The 14,751-nt window shown below is 39.4% G+C and overlaps 1 protein-coding gene across 1 annotated transcript in view; it reads right to left on the bottom strand.

The window, feature by feature from the left end:
• Positions 1-940: 940 nt before the first annotated feature.
• Positions 941-14,751, bottom strand: part of pnocb (prepronociceptin b) — a 32,189-nt gene continuing 18,378 nt past the window's right edge. Inside the window, exons 2-3 of the mRNA XM_023274385.3 lie at positions 10,006-10,243; positions 941-1,761 (exon numbers count right to left, since the gene is read on the bottom strand). Coding sequence (XP_023130153.1) covers positions 1,210-1,761; positions 10,006-10,143 — 690 coding nt within the window. The 5' untranslated portion in view covers positions 10,144-10,243 and the 3' untranslated portion in view covers positions 941-1,209. The remainder of the gene's footprint in view (positions 1,762-10,005; positions 10,244-14,751) is intronic.

Raw genomic sequence — 14,751 nt, forward strand, 5'->3', positions numbered from 1 at the left:
CAAAATCAGAACACAATAGAAGAATAAGTGCTAATGAAGCAGTTGGGGAGAGGCTTTTTTGAGAAACGATGAGTTTTGTTGAATTTCAAAACTTCGGAGAACCAATTTTACCTCTGTTGTGTTTAATTAATTGAGTTTCTTAAGCAGAAAATTGGATTCTTATAGCAGTAATTAACAGTTTGTGCTCCAGCAAACCCACAGTCCCACTATATTTACACAGAGCCGTCCACTTCTAGTCTAATTCTGCAGCTGGTGTCTGCTCTGACGTCGTCCAGGTGAAGACAAATAGCTTTTATGACGTGTTTAGTCCCTTTAAATGTCCCACATAAACAACCTACAGAGTGCAAAGATCTGCTGAAGCTGTGACTTTAGTCCATCCACACATCAAAGTGCATTCATCAACATTTTAACCCTCCCGTTGTCCTCATTTATGAGCTCCAAAAAATATTGTTTCCTTGTCTGACAAAAATCCAAAAATTCAGCAAAAAAATTCCCCAAATTTCTGAAAATTTGCAAAACCTTCAGGAAGAAAATTCCAATAAATCCTTAAAAGTTTCCCTTAAAAGTTTTATTTTTTAAAAATCCCCCAAATCTGGCAAGAAAATTCTTGTAAATATTTTTTAAAAATGAGTAAAAATCTTCCAAAAAAATCCTAAAAATATCTAAAGTGATTCCATATATATCAGTAAAACTTCTGGTATTTTCTTAAGAACATTCACGATTTTTATGTGAATGTTCTTAAGAAACATTTTTAACATTTCTTTTTTTCCACTGAAAAATGGTATTTCCCAAAAATGTTGAAAATGTGGACATCAGAAGTTTCACTGTGAAAATATTTTTTTCCACATTTTCAAACTTTAAAACGGGTCAGTTTGACCCACAGGATGACAGGAGGGTTAAATATCACACCCACAGGTTAGAAAAACCTCCAGTAAACCAGTTTTCCAATCTCATTTGGCCCCTTTTATTATACTGACACACAAAAATATATTCAATTGCACTTCTCTAACTGTTTTATTTCACAGGATGGATGTAAAGATGCTGAATCAGAGGACACCAAACATTCTTTACTCAGAGACACAGAGGTGCAGGCGGATCTGTTCATGATGGTGACGTCCCAGTTCAAACTGGAGCGAGCTGCTAGAAAAAACAAACGGGGTTGAGGTAACTGGGGCAGGATGGGTGGAGTGAGGGGGCAACAGGGGCAGGTTACAGTTTGTTTTGCCTCCAGACCCGAGTCACGGGGTTGTTGTTGAACCTGCCGCTGCGGCTGCTCCTCATTCCCAGGTACTGCCTCAGCAGCTGGTTCACTCGTTTCTGACTGTTCCATTTGCGGGCGGATTTCCGGACGCCTATGAAGCCGCCGTAGCGCTTCTGTAGGGGCCTGACGGGGGAGCCAATCAGCTTCCTGTACCCGTGGCGGCCCCTCTGGAAGCCTCCGAAGCGTTTGGACAAGGAGAGACCCTCGGATCCGTCGTCCTCGTCCCCTCCCAGCTCCTCCCTCGGCTGCCTCCCCTCGTCCTCCCCGTCCTGGGAGGAGTCGTAGCGGACGCTGCGCTGCTCCAGGGTCTGGTCCTCGTCCTGGAAACGCTCGCTGTCAGAGTCCAGGTCCAGAGAGGTCAGCTGCAGCTCCTCTCCCGTCCTCCTGAACACAGCGCCGCCCTCAGGAAGAGCAGGATGCTGCGACAGCTTCACGGCTCGTTTACAGACCTCCCAGGTGAGCGAGGAGGAGACGTGACCCTCACACTCCAGCAGACACACCTGTGGAGGGACAGACACGGGGACACTTTAGGACAGGAGAGGCCAGCACATGTTCGTTCAGGTTCCACATTCAGCCCAGTCAGATCTCCAGTGGACCGGACCAGTAAAACCACAGCATAATAACCTAGAAATAACCACAACTCCTAATGGTTCCTTTGTTTTAGTGTAAAAAGTTCATTCTGAAAATGCTCACATTTAACCTTCCTGTTGTCCTGCGGGTTAAAATTGACCCGTTTTGAAGTCTGAAAATGTGGAGAAAAAATATATTTTCACAGTGAAACTTCTGATGTCCACATTTTCAACATTTTGGGGAAATCTTTGAACATTTTTGGTGGAAAAAAGAAATGTTAAAAATATTTGTTAAGAAAATTCACAAAAAAAATCTCACTGGATTTTTAACATTACTTTTTTTCCACCAAAAAATGTTCAAAGATTTCCCCAAAATGTTGAAAATGTGGACATCAGAAGTTTCACTGTGAAAATATATTTTTTCTCCACATTTTCAAATTTCAAAACAGGTCAGTTTGACCCACAGGACAACATGAGGGTTAATAAAACAAACCTGTGTGTGTTTTTCTATCAACCAGCAAAAATAGATGGTTACATAAAAAAGATGCAATAAAACATAAAACTTTTTTTTTAATATATATATATATATATATATATATATATATATATATATATATATATATATATATATATATATATCCTCCACAAGCCATACATTTCTATCATACAGTCATCCCTCCTCCTACTCTGCTGCATCTAACCCAGATCCCCTCTGGGTCATGGGAGTTAATGGACCATGTTCCTGCTGTGTTCAGCATATATGGAAAGTTAATGCCAATATGAGACGTCCATCATTTGGTAAATGTGACATCTACTGTTGCAGAGCGACTGACAGGAGAAATTAAAACCAGTCTGAAGGACAGCTGCTAAATGATTTCCTTTTATGAGAACTATTTATTTCTGATTGGCTCTTCAACTTCTGATAATGTTTTGCTCATAAAATGCTCCTAAAATGAGGATATCATGGTTTGAAATTGAACTTTTGATAGAGAAAGAACTTTGCTAGCGCTAAATCACTGACTCCTGCAGTTTTAATGACTTTCTCGTCTTATTATCATCACATCTGACAGCCTGGCTTCACGCCTCCACAGCCAAGGACACATGAAGAGCATCTGAAGAACATTTCTGATACTAATAAAGCCATTTTTAACCCTCCTGTTGTCCTCACTTACAGGCACCAAAAAATATTGTTTCCTTGTCTGAAAAAAATCCAAAAATTCAGCAAAAAAAAAATTCCCCAAATTTCTGAAAATTTGCAAAACTTTCAGGAAGAAAATTCCAATAATTCCTTAAAAGTTTCCCTTAAAAGTTTTATTTTTAAAAAAAAATCCCCCAAATTTGGCAAGAAAATTCTTGAAAATATTTTCAAAGAATTAGTAAAAATCTTCCAAAAAACCTAAAAATATCTAAAGTGATTTCATATATATCAGTAAAACTTATAATATTTTCTTGAAGAACATTCACATAAAAATCAACCAAAATCCAGTGAAATTCGCTGGATTTTGGTTGATTTTTTTTTATGAATGTTCTTAAGAAACATTTTTAACATTTCTTTTTTTCCACCAAAAAATATTTCCCGAAAATGTTGAAAATGGCGACATCAGAAGTTTCACTGTGAAAATATATTTTTCCCCACATTTTCAAACTGTAAAATGGGTCAGTTTTGACTCACAGGACAACATGAGGGTTAAGCAGCAAGAGCAACATTTTTCATTATTTTTTCATATTAGTAAATGTGCTGCTGATATTTCACCTCTTAAATCAAAATAAGACTCAGTTTCTCATTGATACCCTTAAATGTGGAAAACCTGCAGCACATTATTTCTTTGGACACAGTAAATGCATCTGAGAATATTCTAGAGCTGCCATACTGCTGAGATTTATGCGTCCACATCCCTCCTTTCTCTTAAACTCTCGTGCCCTCCGAGTTAAATTTCAGTTTGAGGTAAGAAGCAAATCCAATTTACTCGTCAAATCTGGCTTCAAACGAGATAAATTACATTGTTATCAGAAAACCTGCTCACATCAAAGGAAGGAGAGAAGAGGGAGTTCCGCTGCGGATCTATCAACGGAAATTAATTATCCATCGTAAATGAAATGAGCACACCAGGGATTCTCCGTCAGATCAATGGGCCAATCTAGAACAGTTTATGGGAGGAGATGTGTGAGCGAGCGTGCAGGGCGTCCAGCTTTTATAGACCCGTGAGGATGAGAGGATAAAATGGCCGTGAGGATTCTCCGAGATGAGTTTGCATCACAGGATTTATTTTAGAGGCGGCAGGTCAGGGTTGGCCCTTAAACACAACATTAAGTTTTAAAGAAGTTCATGTTTGGTTTTAGAAAACAGTCTGAACGATGTATCAGTAGGCCGATATTATGAGCCGATATCGGCCAATCACAGCTATAGATATCTTTTTTCCACAGAACTCGATGTTGAAAAATGCTGTGTAACAACCTAAATTAAGACAAATTAACATGTAATTAGCTCTGCCTCCGTTATTTACAGTACATTTACCTCTGACTGCAGCATGGACACATATGATACCAGTACAGGAGGTCCTCAACTTCCATCAGAGTTTCGTTCCTACTGATCTACACAAGTTGATTTTCACCATAAGTCTTAACTCCGGTTGAGGTTGAGGTTGAGGTTTCAATGTTTATTGTTCAGTTCCAGATTTACCTAATGTCAGCGAACGTGCCATGTTTAGTTAGCTCACCTCTGATTGGCTGAGAGTCAGCGGTAGAGAGAGCTGGGAACGGTGGCTAATTCTGGAGCTAAGTTATGGGGTTTTTCTAGTTATTCTGGCGTTGGCTACGGTCCACAGTAGCCTGTGTGAAGGTTCAATAAACCAGCAGAGAACCAGATAAAGTCTCACTCATTCATCACAGAGGGTCACTACAATATATTGACCTGTTTTTACAACTTGACCCATGTTGGTCGGTGTTTCTTCCTGTTCCCAGCGTTTTATTCTATCTAATTTCACTTCCATGGAGATGCTTTCCTTTTCTTCCAAGCATCAGAAGAGTCTGACTTATACTGGGAGCCATAATGAAGGACAAAAAGTTAGTGAATGTAGCACAATCCAAGGTGGTGTACAACCAGAGAATGGAAACAAAGCTGTCTGATAGCACCATGTGACGACGTATTCATCCGCTCTGCTCATCAAATAGTTCTACGTAACCAGTTCTGATGTAACAATGAAACGCTGTAGGTCGAGGATGTCGTAAACCGAGGACTTCCTGTAGTAAGAAAAATGCTAAATTTTGCTTTTGATAATGGGTAGACCCGTTGTGTTTCTACCTGTTGCTATGTTGGAAGGTGGAGTGAAAAGCTGTGATAGTAATTTACATCTGGATTCAGTTATTTGTCCAGGAAGACATCGGCAGTGAGGAAACAGCTGTATTACAACGACAAACAGAAGAAAAGTTCAAACTCTGGCTCCCTCACCAATCATTGTGTGCAGCGACTGTCAGAACATGAAAACGATCAGACAGACCCTCCATTCTGACACCAGAGCGTAGAAGGAGGGAACTCCAGCGTTATTCAGCCATCTGACAGGCAGCTCTGATGGAGCGTGAAACCCAGGGGAGCCACCGTTTGACTCTCTCTTTGGAATTACTTGCTACATCGTCAATCAAATGGCCACAAAGAGATGCAGAGCAAACACAAAGAGAAGGACACGACTACAAAGAGGCACAAAATGGGCACGGAAACAGATAAAACAACTGCAATGAGACAGAAAATGAGATCTAAGATGACTCCAAAGAGATTCACAACAACTACAAGGAGATGGAATAAGCAAAGTGAGGACAAAGAGATTAAAAAACACATTCACAATATCTGTAGTGGTTTGGGATGTATTGTTCTTATGTAGTAATGTGCTTTTACATTTCTGTTCTGGATCTGGTCTCATAATCATCCACTGTTTTGCCAAAACATCATAGTAAACTGGAGAAATAATCTCTAAGGGTTTATAATTCTTCTTAACATCTACACTCAAAGACAGAAGTGACAATAAAGTGCCAATATTAAAAATTATTTTTCTTAGTTTCATCTTGAGAACCATTGTCAAACTCCAAACACTACTTGAATTAGTTTATACTATTGTTTTTGTGGTCCATCTTGTTCTATCTGTTCGATCAGTTAGGAAACGTAAACAAAAATGAGGTTTTTGTTCATTTTAGTTTCCCAATATTTTATATTTAAAAGCAAATTTATCCTCATTATTATTGTGGAAAGTTATGTGATGATTGCTGTATGTTTGTCTGTCTGTCTGTTATTCCGTCTGTACACAACATTACTCAGAAACGCACTAAAGGATGTAGATTAAATGTTCAGGGAAGGTCAGAAATAACACAAGGACCAAGTGATTAGATTTTGGCAGAGATGCGGCTTATAGTCTGGATCCACGGATTGGTTAAAGATTTCTGTATCATTGCCAGATAGCAGCATGATGTCACTGTAACTGAAGCTCTATTCACACGGGATCGGTTTTACCTCGGGACCAGTGGTGAGCTGCAATAATTGTGGAGGATATCTGTGATCTTAATGCTCCATGTCTGTAATTTGTAATGTAATATTTCCACCGTAAATTCCCGACCATATTTCACCAAACAGTGACGTCCTGTGATATTACTAGTCCCCTGTGAATCTGCATCTCAGTGATTGGGGGCTATTTTAGTTGTTGTCTTTATTGTGCACCTTTTTCTAACTCTTTCCTGGTTTAATTCTGGATGCTGCGGTAGAAATTATTGACAGCATTTTTGGACAATCTGAATCAAGGACATGATGAGAAGCAACAGTGAAAAATTCAGGCTTCAATGTTCAATAGTTTCTGAGTTATTGTTGTTTAAACTTAGCCTCAAAAAATGCAAAAAATGGATCAACAGGCTTTAACAAAAATTATCTTGGAATATAAATATAAATAAACATATCAAATATCTTTATAAACATCGGGGCTGCACAGTGGTGTAGTGGTTAGCACTTTCGCCTTGCAGCAAGAAGATCCCTGGTTTGCGTCCCGGCCTTCCCGGGATCTTTCTGCATGGAGTTTGCATGTTCTCCCTGTGCATGCGTGGGTTTTCTCCGGGTACTCCGGCTTCCTCCCACAGTCCAAAAATATGCTGAGGTTAATTGATCATTCTAAATTGCCCGTAGGTGTGAATGTGAGAGTGATTGTTTGTCTCTGTATGTAGCCCTGTGACAGACTGGTGACCTGTCTAGGGTGTCCCCTGCCTTCACCTGAGTCAGCTGGGATAGACTCCAGCCCCCCCATGACCCTGATGAGGATCAAGCGGTGTATAGATGATGAATGGATGGATTTATAAACATCCAGATTTTATGCTGTAAACATTTCATTCAAATAAAAGCAGAAATTGTTCTCTAAATGTTCTGATTAGAGATGGACCGACCCTACAGGAATCCTCATCACTGACAATCTGCACAGATCTAAATAAAAACTGGCCTTTAACCCAGAGGATACCACCAATTAATGACTGCACTCAGAGAACGGTAAGATACTGTAAGTCTGTGTCCTTGTCTGATGTCTGCAGGCATAAATCAACGGGTCCTGACATTCTAACAAACAGCGGTGGCCGCACACACGCTCCTTCAGGAAACAATGGAATTGCTCGGTGGATTCCATCTGTGGCTCGATGGGAAGGCAGCTAACACAATGAGGAGCTGATAAAATGTGTCAGTCACTGATATAAGCGGGGGCTCACCACACCGAGCAGCAGTCAATTACAGAGTTCCATTACAACTTCCAAAAAGGTCCCAGCTGTCTTTCTCTGCATCATTATCAGCTAAATTAGCCGTCCTGCTGGTGTTCACCGACGCCCACCGACTATTTTTACCTGCTGACGTGGATCGGACTGTTTGGAAATGAGATTGTGTGGCGTGTTGAAGTTTTTAAAGTCCGGAGATCCTCCCGGTGCAGAGGCTGCAGCTTCATGCCGGTCACGAAGCGTTGCACAAGAACAGCAGACAGAAGAGCAAAAAATCCTCCTCTGATATGACAGAAATAACACTACGCATTCCCAACATTCTGCTCTGTGTCTACTCTACCTACTGCTGCTGGTCCTCCACTTCCTTCAGCTATTTATTATTGTTACCTTTATTTAACCAGGTTTATCCCAATTAGATCCAAGATCTTGTTTACAACAGAGATCTGGCCCAGAATGACAGTACATCCAGTTAAAAACAACGGATTTAACACACAATCATGTTTAACCCTCCTGTTTTGTCCTCATTTACGGGTACCAAAAAATATTGTTTCCTTGTCTGAAAAAAATCCAAAAATTCAGCAAAAAAATTCCCCCAAATTTATAAAAATTTGCAAAATCTTCAGGAATAAATTTTTTAAAATTCCTTAAGAGTTTCCCTTAAAATTTTATTTTTTAAAAAAATCCCCAAATTTGGCAAGAAATAAAAAATATATTTTTTTTTAAAAAAAAAAATATATATATATATATATATATTGTAAATATTTTTTAAAAATTAATAAAATCTTTCAAGAAAAAATCCTAAAAATATCTAAAGTGATTCCATATATGATATATATGGAATCACTTTAGATATTTTTAGGATTTTTTTGGAAGATTTTTACAAATATTTTGAAAATATTTACAAGAATTTTCTTGCCAAATTTGGAGTTTTTTTTTTTTTTTTTATAAAACTTTTAAGGCATTATTGGAATTTTCTTCTTGAAGGTTTTGCAAATTTTCAGAAATTTGGGGAATTTTTTTGCTGAATTTTTGGATTTTTTTCAGACAAGGAAACAATGTTTTTTGGTGCTAGTAAATGAGGACAACAGGAGGGTTAAGGATTGTTTGTGTGCTGGTCAAGCTATCTGATTGATTTCCTTTACAGGAATTATTTCAGTGATGGAGAACTTGTTGAAGAACATAAAAACCTTTAATGCACAACTGGTTAAAGTGAACCTTTTAATGACCTGAACAAGAGAAATTAGAGTTTTAACTTTTTCTATAGGTCAGAAAGGAAAACCATTTGCATGCTGTTTATATTTTATGTTACGTTTTAATGCGGCCACTAGAGGGCGCCAACGTTAGAAATTTTCCCAAATATTCCTGTTCCTTGTCTTCCTTTTACTTTTCCACTTTTACCTTATTTGTTCTGTAGCTAAACAGCTCTTAGAGGCACACAGGAGAAGTTAATTGGTATGCACATTAGCTCCTGGACCACCGTGATGACTCAAAAACATAATTAAAGTAATTATGCCCCAGTAAACAGAATACAGGCAGAATTTTCAAACCGTACAAATTACCTTTTATCAAGACTGACAAGAACTAACAAAGCTCTACCAGAGAGCAGCTGTATCCACACAGACACCCACAGTGTTGACAGAGCATGATGTGGACGTCCTGATCAGCAGTGACTCACGTAGACCAACAACAACACATAGACCAACGACACGTAGACCTACAACAACACGTAGACCAACAACACGTAGACCGACAACAACACGTAGACCGACAACAACACGTAGACCAACAACAACACGTAGACCAACAACACGTAGACCACCAATGACACGTAGACCAACAACACGTAGACCAACAACAACACGTAGACCAACGACACGTAGACCAACGACACGTAGACCAACAACAACACATAGACCGACAACACATAGACCAACAACGACACGTAGACCAACGACGACACGTAGACCGACAACGACAGGTAGACCAACAAGACGTAGACCAACAACACGTAGACCAAAACCAACACGTAGACCAACAACACGTAGACCAAAAACAACACGTAGACCGACAACACGTAGACCGACAATGACACGTAGACCAACAACACGTAGACCAACGACACATAGACCAACAACACGTAGACCGACAGCGACACGTAGACCAACAACGACACATAGACCAACAACAACACGTAGACCAACAACACGTAGACCACCAATGACACGTAGACCAGACCTAACCCTACCCTAACCCTGACCAACAATCACACGCTCAATTAGACCGACAACCACACGTAGACCAACGACACGCTCATGTAGACCGACAACAACACGTAGACCAACAACCACACGTAGACCAACAATCACATGCTCAAGTAGACCAACAACCACACGTAGACCAACCACACGCTCACGTAGACCAACGGCATGTAGACTGACACGGACTCACCATAGTGTTGAAGGCTTGCTGCATCTGCTGCTGCTGCAGGAGAACCCCGCAGGCCACGCATTCCCCCTGACAGTCGCTGTGTCCAGGAGTGAAGAGACAAGCCAGCAGCACCACCAGGAACCACAGAGGGATCTTCATCGCTCAGCACACCTGGACGCTCAGGGACGAACAGCAGTTTAGAACGAGGAGTCAACAGCAGGAGAATCTGGACGTAAAACCTGAGGGACGAGGCTCCAGCCTACAGGGAGAGAGGACACAGTGGAGAGAACATGACATCAATCCCAATTTATACGCACAATTAGCTGGATCTGGGCGGCCGGTTAGAGCGTTGGTGGAGCGTTCAGCCAACACCAGGAGATGGACAGTGTAGGTGGGATGGAGAGAGAGCACAACCCAAGGCAATAAATGAGAAAATGGGTATTTTCCAGTGGGCAGGAATCATCCTCTGCAGGCTGGAGGGCTGGATTGAAATGATACCGCAGAGGTTGGAGATCTGTAAGAGCTGATATGTGACTGTGGAGATTAGGTTTAAACCACAGCGAGGGTCATATCCTGTGGCTGCAAGAATCCACACACGACAATTTTACCCAGCCTGATAAGAGATGGAAGGAGGGAGGAAGACAAAAATACAGAGCATTAGTGTCAACGCTGGAATAAAACATGCCAATTCCAATTAGATAATAAACTAGCAGGGAAGAAATGCTGCAGGAGGACAACTGGAGGGATGAAAAAACTCCAGAGGCTCCTCAAGCTTTGAGCAGATATTCTGTGAGTCAGGTGCTCAGCGTTTGTTACTTGACCTGCACTCCCTGACCTCCATCTGTCCTGTCATTCAGTGCTATATCACACAATAATGAAGCGATAACGCAGGAAGAACTGGCTCAGAATACAGGAGATTGGTTCTCCTCAGAGCTGCCGGCTGAACAGAAACATCTGGTATCTGCAGGATTATGAGTCGACATACTGTCCTAAAACTCTTTATGCTGTCTGGACTGAATTAAAGGAGTTTGGGAAACAGTTTTTGATTCATCCTTAAACTCTTATGTTATTTACAACTGAAATTTGTGGCCAATTAGGAGCAGTGGAAACACGTTGCAAACTATAATATATGTACAATTTCCACATTTCAGTCTACCTGACCAACATTCACTCTCCTCTAGAGGTATCACTGACTCCTGAGGACAAAATATTGAATTCTTAGCTACTACTTCAACTTTTGTTTTGTCTGCTAATTGTAGTTAAGTAGTTCTCAGTGTTGAAAAGTGACAATCTCTTCTGAAAGCTAGAAATGATCTTCAGAAAAGCAACGACAGTGAACCAGAAAGGTGGAATTACAGCTCTCTACTCTTTAGAACACCAACCTGAACACCACCAGTGTTTCCATATAGTTGAATTTGAAGCAATTTTTTTAAAAAAAAAGTAATAAAATGAAATCACAATGGAGGATTTTTTTTACATTAAGTACCTTGGAGATAATAAACCAGACTGTCAAAGATGGGAGGATAGGTGATATATAGAGGAAAGGAATCCAGAAAAACAACCACTAAAAAGAATCAAAAGCAGGAAAAGTTTGGCCATCTACAAGAGAAAAATGGAAAGAAGTCTTCAGGAGTTGTAATTAAGTTTAAAGTCAGCTGGTATTGTTCATGTTTCATGCTGTCCGGAGTCGAAAACAAAGAAAGCTGCAGAAACAGGTGACCAGTCGTGTAAATAAAATGTTTACCTAAAAAAGGTGTTTCCATCTCCTATTACGAGCAGTAAATAGTTTCTAGAATAATCCACCTACAGTGAGCGTAAAAACTGTTTTGCAAAATCTGGGAAGTTTCTATGAATTGACTTTTTCAAATGAAATACTTCAAAATGTACACAAAAATACGTATACAAAAAATACAAAACTCAATTGTTACTATCAGTGGTTCGAGGAACACGACCAAGAGCCCAAGGTTTCGGTCCGATTTCTGAACTCCCCTGATCTAAATCCAGCTGATGGAGGCCAACACAGTGTTAGGTAGAGAGTTTTAATCTGTTTTCATTAAATTCTGTTCACGTCACCAGAATGTCTTGGGTCAATCTATAACTGAGGGACTTCTGAAGTCCATGGGATTTTTCTGCATACATTTTATTAAAAGTAAAAAAACTAATGTTTTTATGTTCATTACGATCATGTCTTTACAAATTCCATAATTATTTATTATGGAAACAATCATTTATTAATGAAAAATGACTGGATATCACTAAAATGTCAACTAAATAACCATCTAAATTTAATACCCACCACCTTCTAATGAGCTAAACAATAATAAAATGAGCTGATTCAGAAATAATTTGGATTGTGTTCTTTATTTTAAGTTGAGATAATTATGACAGATATTTCTTTTTGGCAGTATATCAAATTTTAGATGGAAATCTGTCATTTTGTATCTTTTTATGATAATTACCTGTCTCACTGGGTCATTTTGTGTATTTCTGTGGTCATTTTTTGTTATTTTGTGCATTTTTGTGGTCATGTTGTGTCGTTTTGTGGTTGTTTTGTGTGTCTTTGTGCTCATTTTGCTTCTTTTTTGGTCATTTTCAGACTGTTTTGTGAGCATTTTAGGTGAGTGGAGTGTGGATTTATCGCATGTCAACAGGTTTACTACAATATCTATTTAAATTTACTCAGTTGTATATATAATATTTAGAAAGATCTTTCTCTAAAATGCCATGTGGTGTTTGGTTATAGGCAGCCAAAACAAAATGTCAACTATGATACAAAAAGTCCTGCAATTATATACTGACCCTCTTGTATTTTAAGGGGGTTCTATAATATTGATTGTTCCTGTAAATGCCACAAAAAATAGCATAAGAGTCTATAAATGGAGTCCAGGATAACAGAAGGCTGTATGGGTGCTGTTAGTGTGTGGCTGACAGGTTGCATCAGGCCTACATCGGGTCAGATTCTGCCTTCTTCTCCGGAGGATCTCCACCTGTCACCAGCTTAACCTGGGAACATCAACGTACACCTGGGAAGAGGACTTTCTCTGGAAACATCTGCCACGACTGGGTTCTACTGATACCAACTTACCAAGCACATGGTGAACACCTGGAGGGAGAGTTCTGGATGAAGCCAAACCAAAAGGACTCTTCTCAGCTTATCAGTTAAGTCTCCAAGCCCTAGTATCACCAGACTATTTGTATTGTTAAAACGTTGAATTAAATAATCAGCATTCCGTATTTAACTTAATGTATTTTATGCTCTGCATAGGATAGCTTTAGTCTGGGGTTTCAGCTCATAATTACTGGTAGTCTAGGCTGGGTTAGTTTTGTATTTTCAGTTGTTTCCCTACCTTGGTGTTACCATGTGTGGGTTAACCTTAGTTTCAGTTTCCATGTTCATGTAGTTATTCCTCTGTACCTCTAGATGGGTTTTGTTTTTTTAGCTCTAGTAGTAGTTTAGTTCTTTGTCTAAGATTCTAGTTCCAGTTCTTCTATTGAGTTTCTTGTTGTGAATAAAAACATTTTAAAATGTTTATGCTGGTGCTGTTTCATTTCCTGCTCCTGAGCCTTTTGAATCTGCTGTAACAGTTTTCTTGTAAAATTAAACTCAAAACAAGATAATTTCAAGGTTGTTTGACTTAACAAGATATTTAAGATGCATTGTCTTAAAACGAGTTCCTCCATCTGCTAAAATGTCACTTGTTCAGTGAATTTATCTTAAATCCAGTGGGATGAGACATTTTGACTAAAAACAAGACAAATAGACTTGGTAAGATTTTGAGTTTTGCGGTGTATAAACGGCTCTATGGGGAATAATTAGGAGATGTTCGTTTGGTTGCTGAAATGATTATTTGGATACTGTGATGTTCTCCCTTAAGTGGCCCTTCATAAATAAGTTCAACAAATGATTGAATCTGTCTGGTGAAAGCAGCTACCCTGGATGAGCCTCAATAAGACAAAGATGCTGCTTTCACTCGTTAATAATATTCCACCAGAGGGTATTAACATGAGCTGCCATCTGAAGCTGCTGTCAGCCGTTTCTGACACCATTATTAATGAACAGCGGTCATGTTTTAGTCATTAGACAGCCGACATCCTTTTGTTTGCTTCGGCACATTCAGAGGTTCATTTAAAAAATATTTAGGCTTTTAGCTAAACAGTACAGACCAACACCTGAACATCATCATCAGCAGACACCTCATACATCTCCATGAAGCTCTGGAACTTCAGTGTTTTCATGATGTTTTCAGGACGATTTGCTTTATGTGAGATAAACCTTTAAACAAGTAGGAGTGCAGACCTTTTTATGAAGCTGTGGGTTGTTTCATTTAAAAAGGCCCTGAAAATGCAGTTTCTCTTCAAGCTTTTTACTTGTGGGTACATTTTCTGCCAAAATAGAAAAAATATTTGTGGTTATTTCACAAGAGAGATTTCTGTTTGAGCTCTCATCAGTCAAAATGTTACTGTTGTACAAAAATACTGAGCTTTCAGGGCTATAAGCAGATTTTCCAGTGAGTTAAAATGCATTAGTCTGCTGATCTGCTCTGTTTTGTTGCATGAAGCTGCTACAGAATGATTCTGATCTTTTCTAAAGACTCCAAAGGGAATGAGCTACCAAGACGCCGCCTGCTGCCACTCTGAAAGAGGCCATTATTGTTATTGGGAAACAATTGACATGGATATTAAGATCTAACGGGCTTCAGCCTGGAGATGTTTATGGTGGGTGTAATTGGGAGCAGCTTGTGATGATTTGTATTGGCCAACACATCT

The sequence above is a fragment of the Amphiprion ocellaris genome, chromosome 12 (assembly GCF_022539595.1).
Source record: "Amphiprion ocellaris isolate individual 3 ecotype Okinawa chromosome 12, ASM2253959v1, whole genome shotgun sequence".
NCBI classification, from domain to species: Eukaryota; Metazoa; Chordata; class Actinopteri; family Pomacentridae; genus Amphiprion; species Amphiprion ocellaris.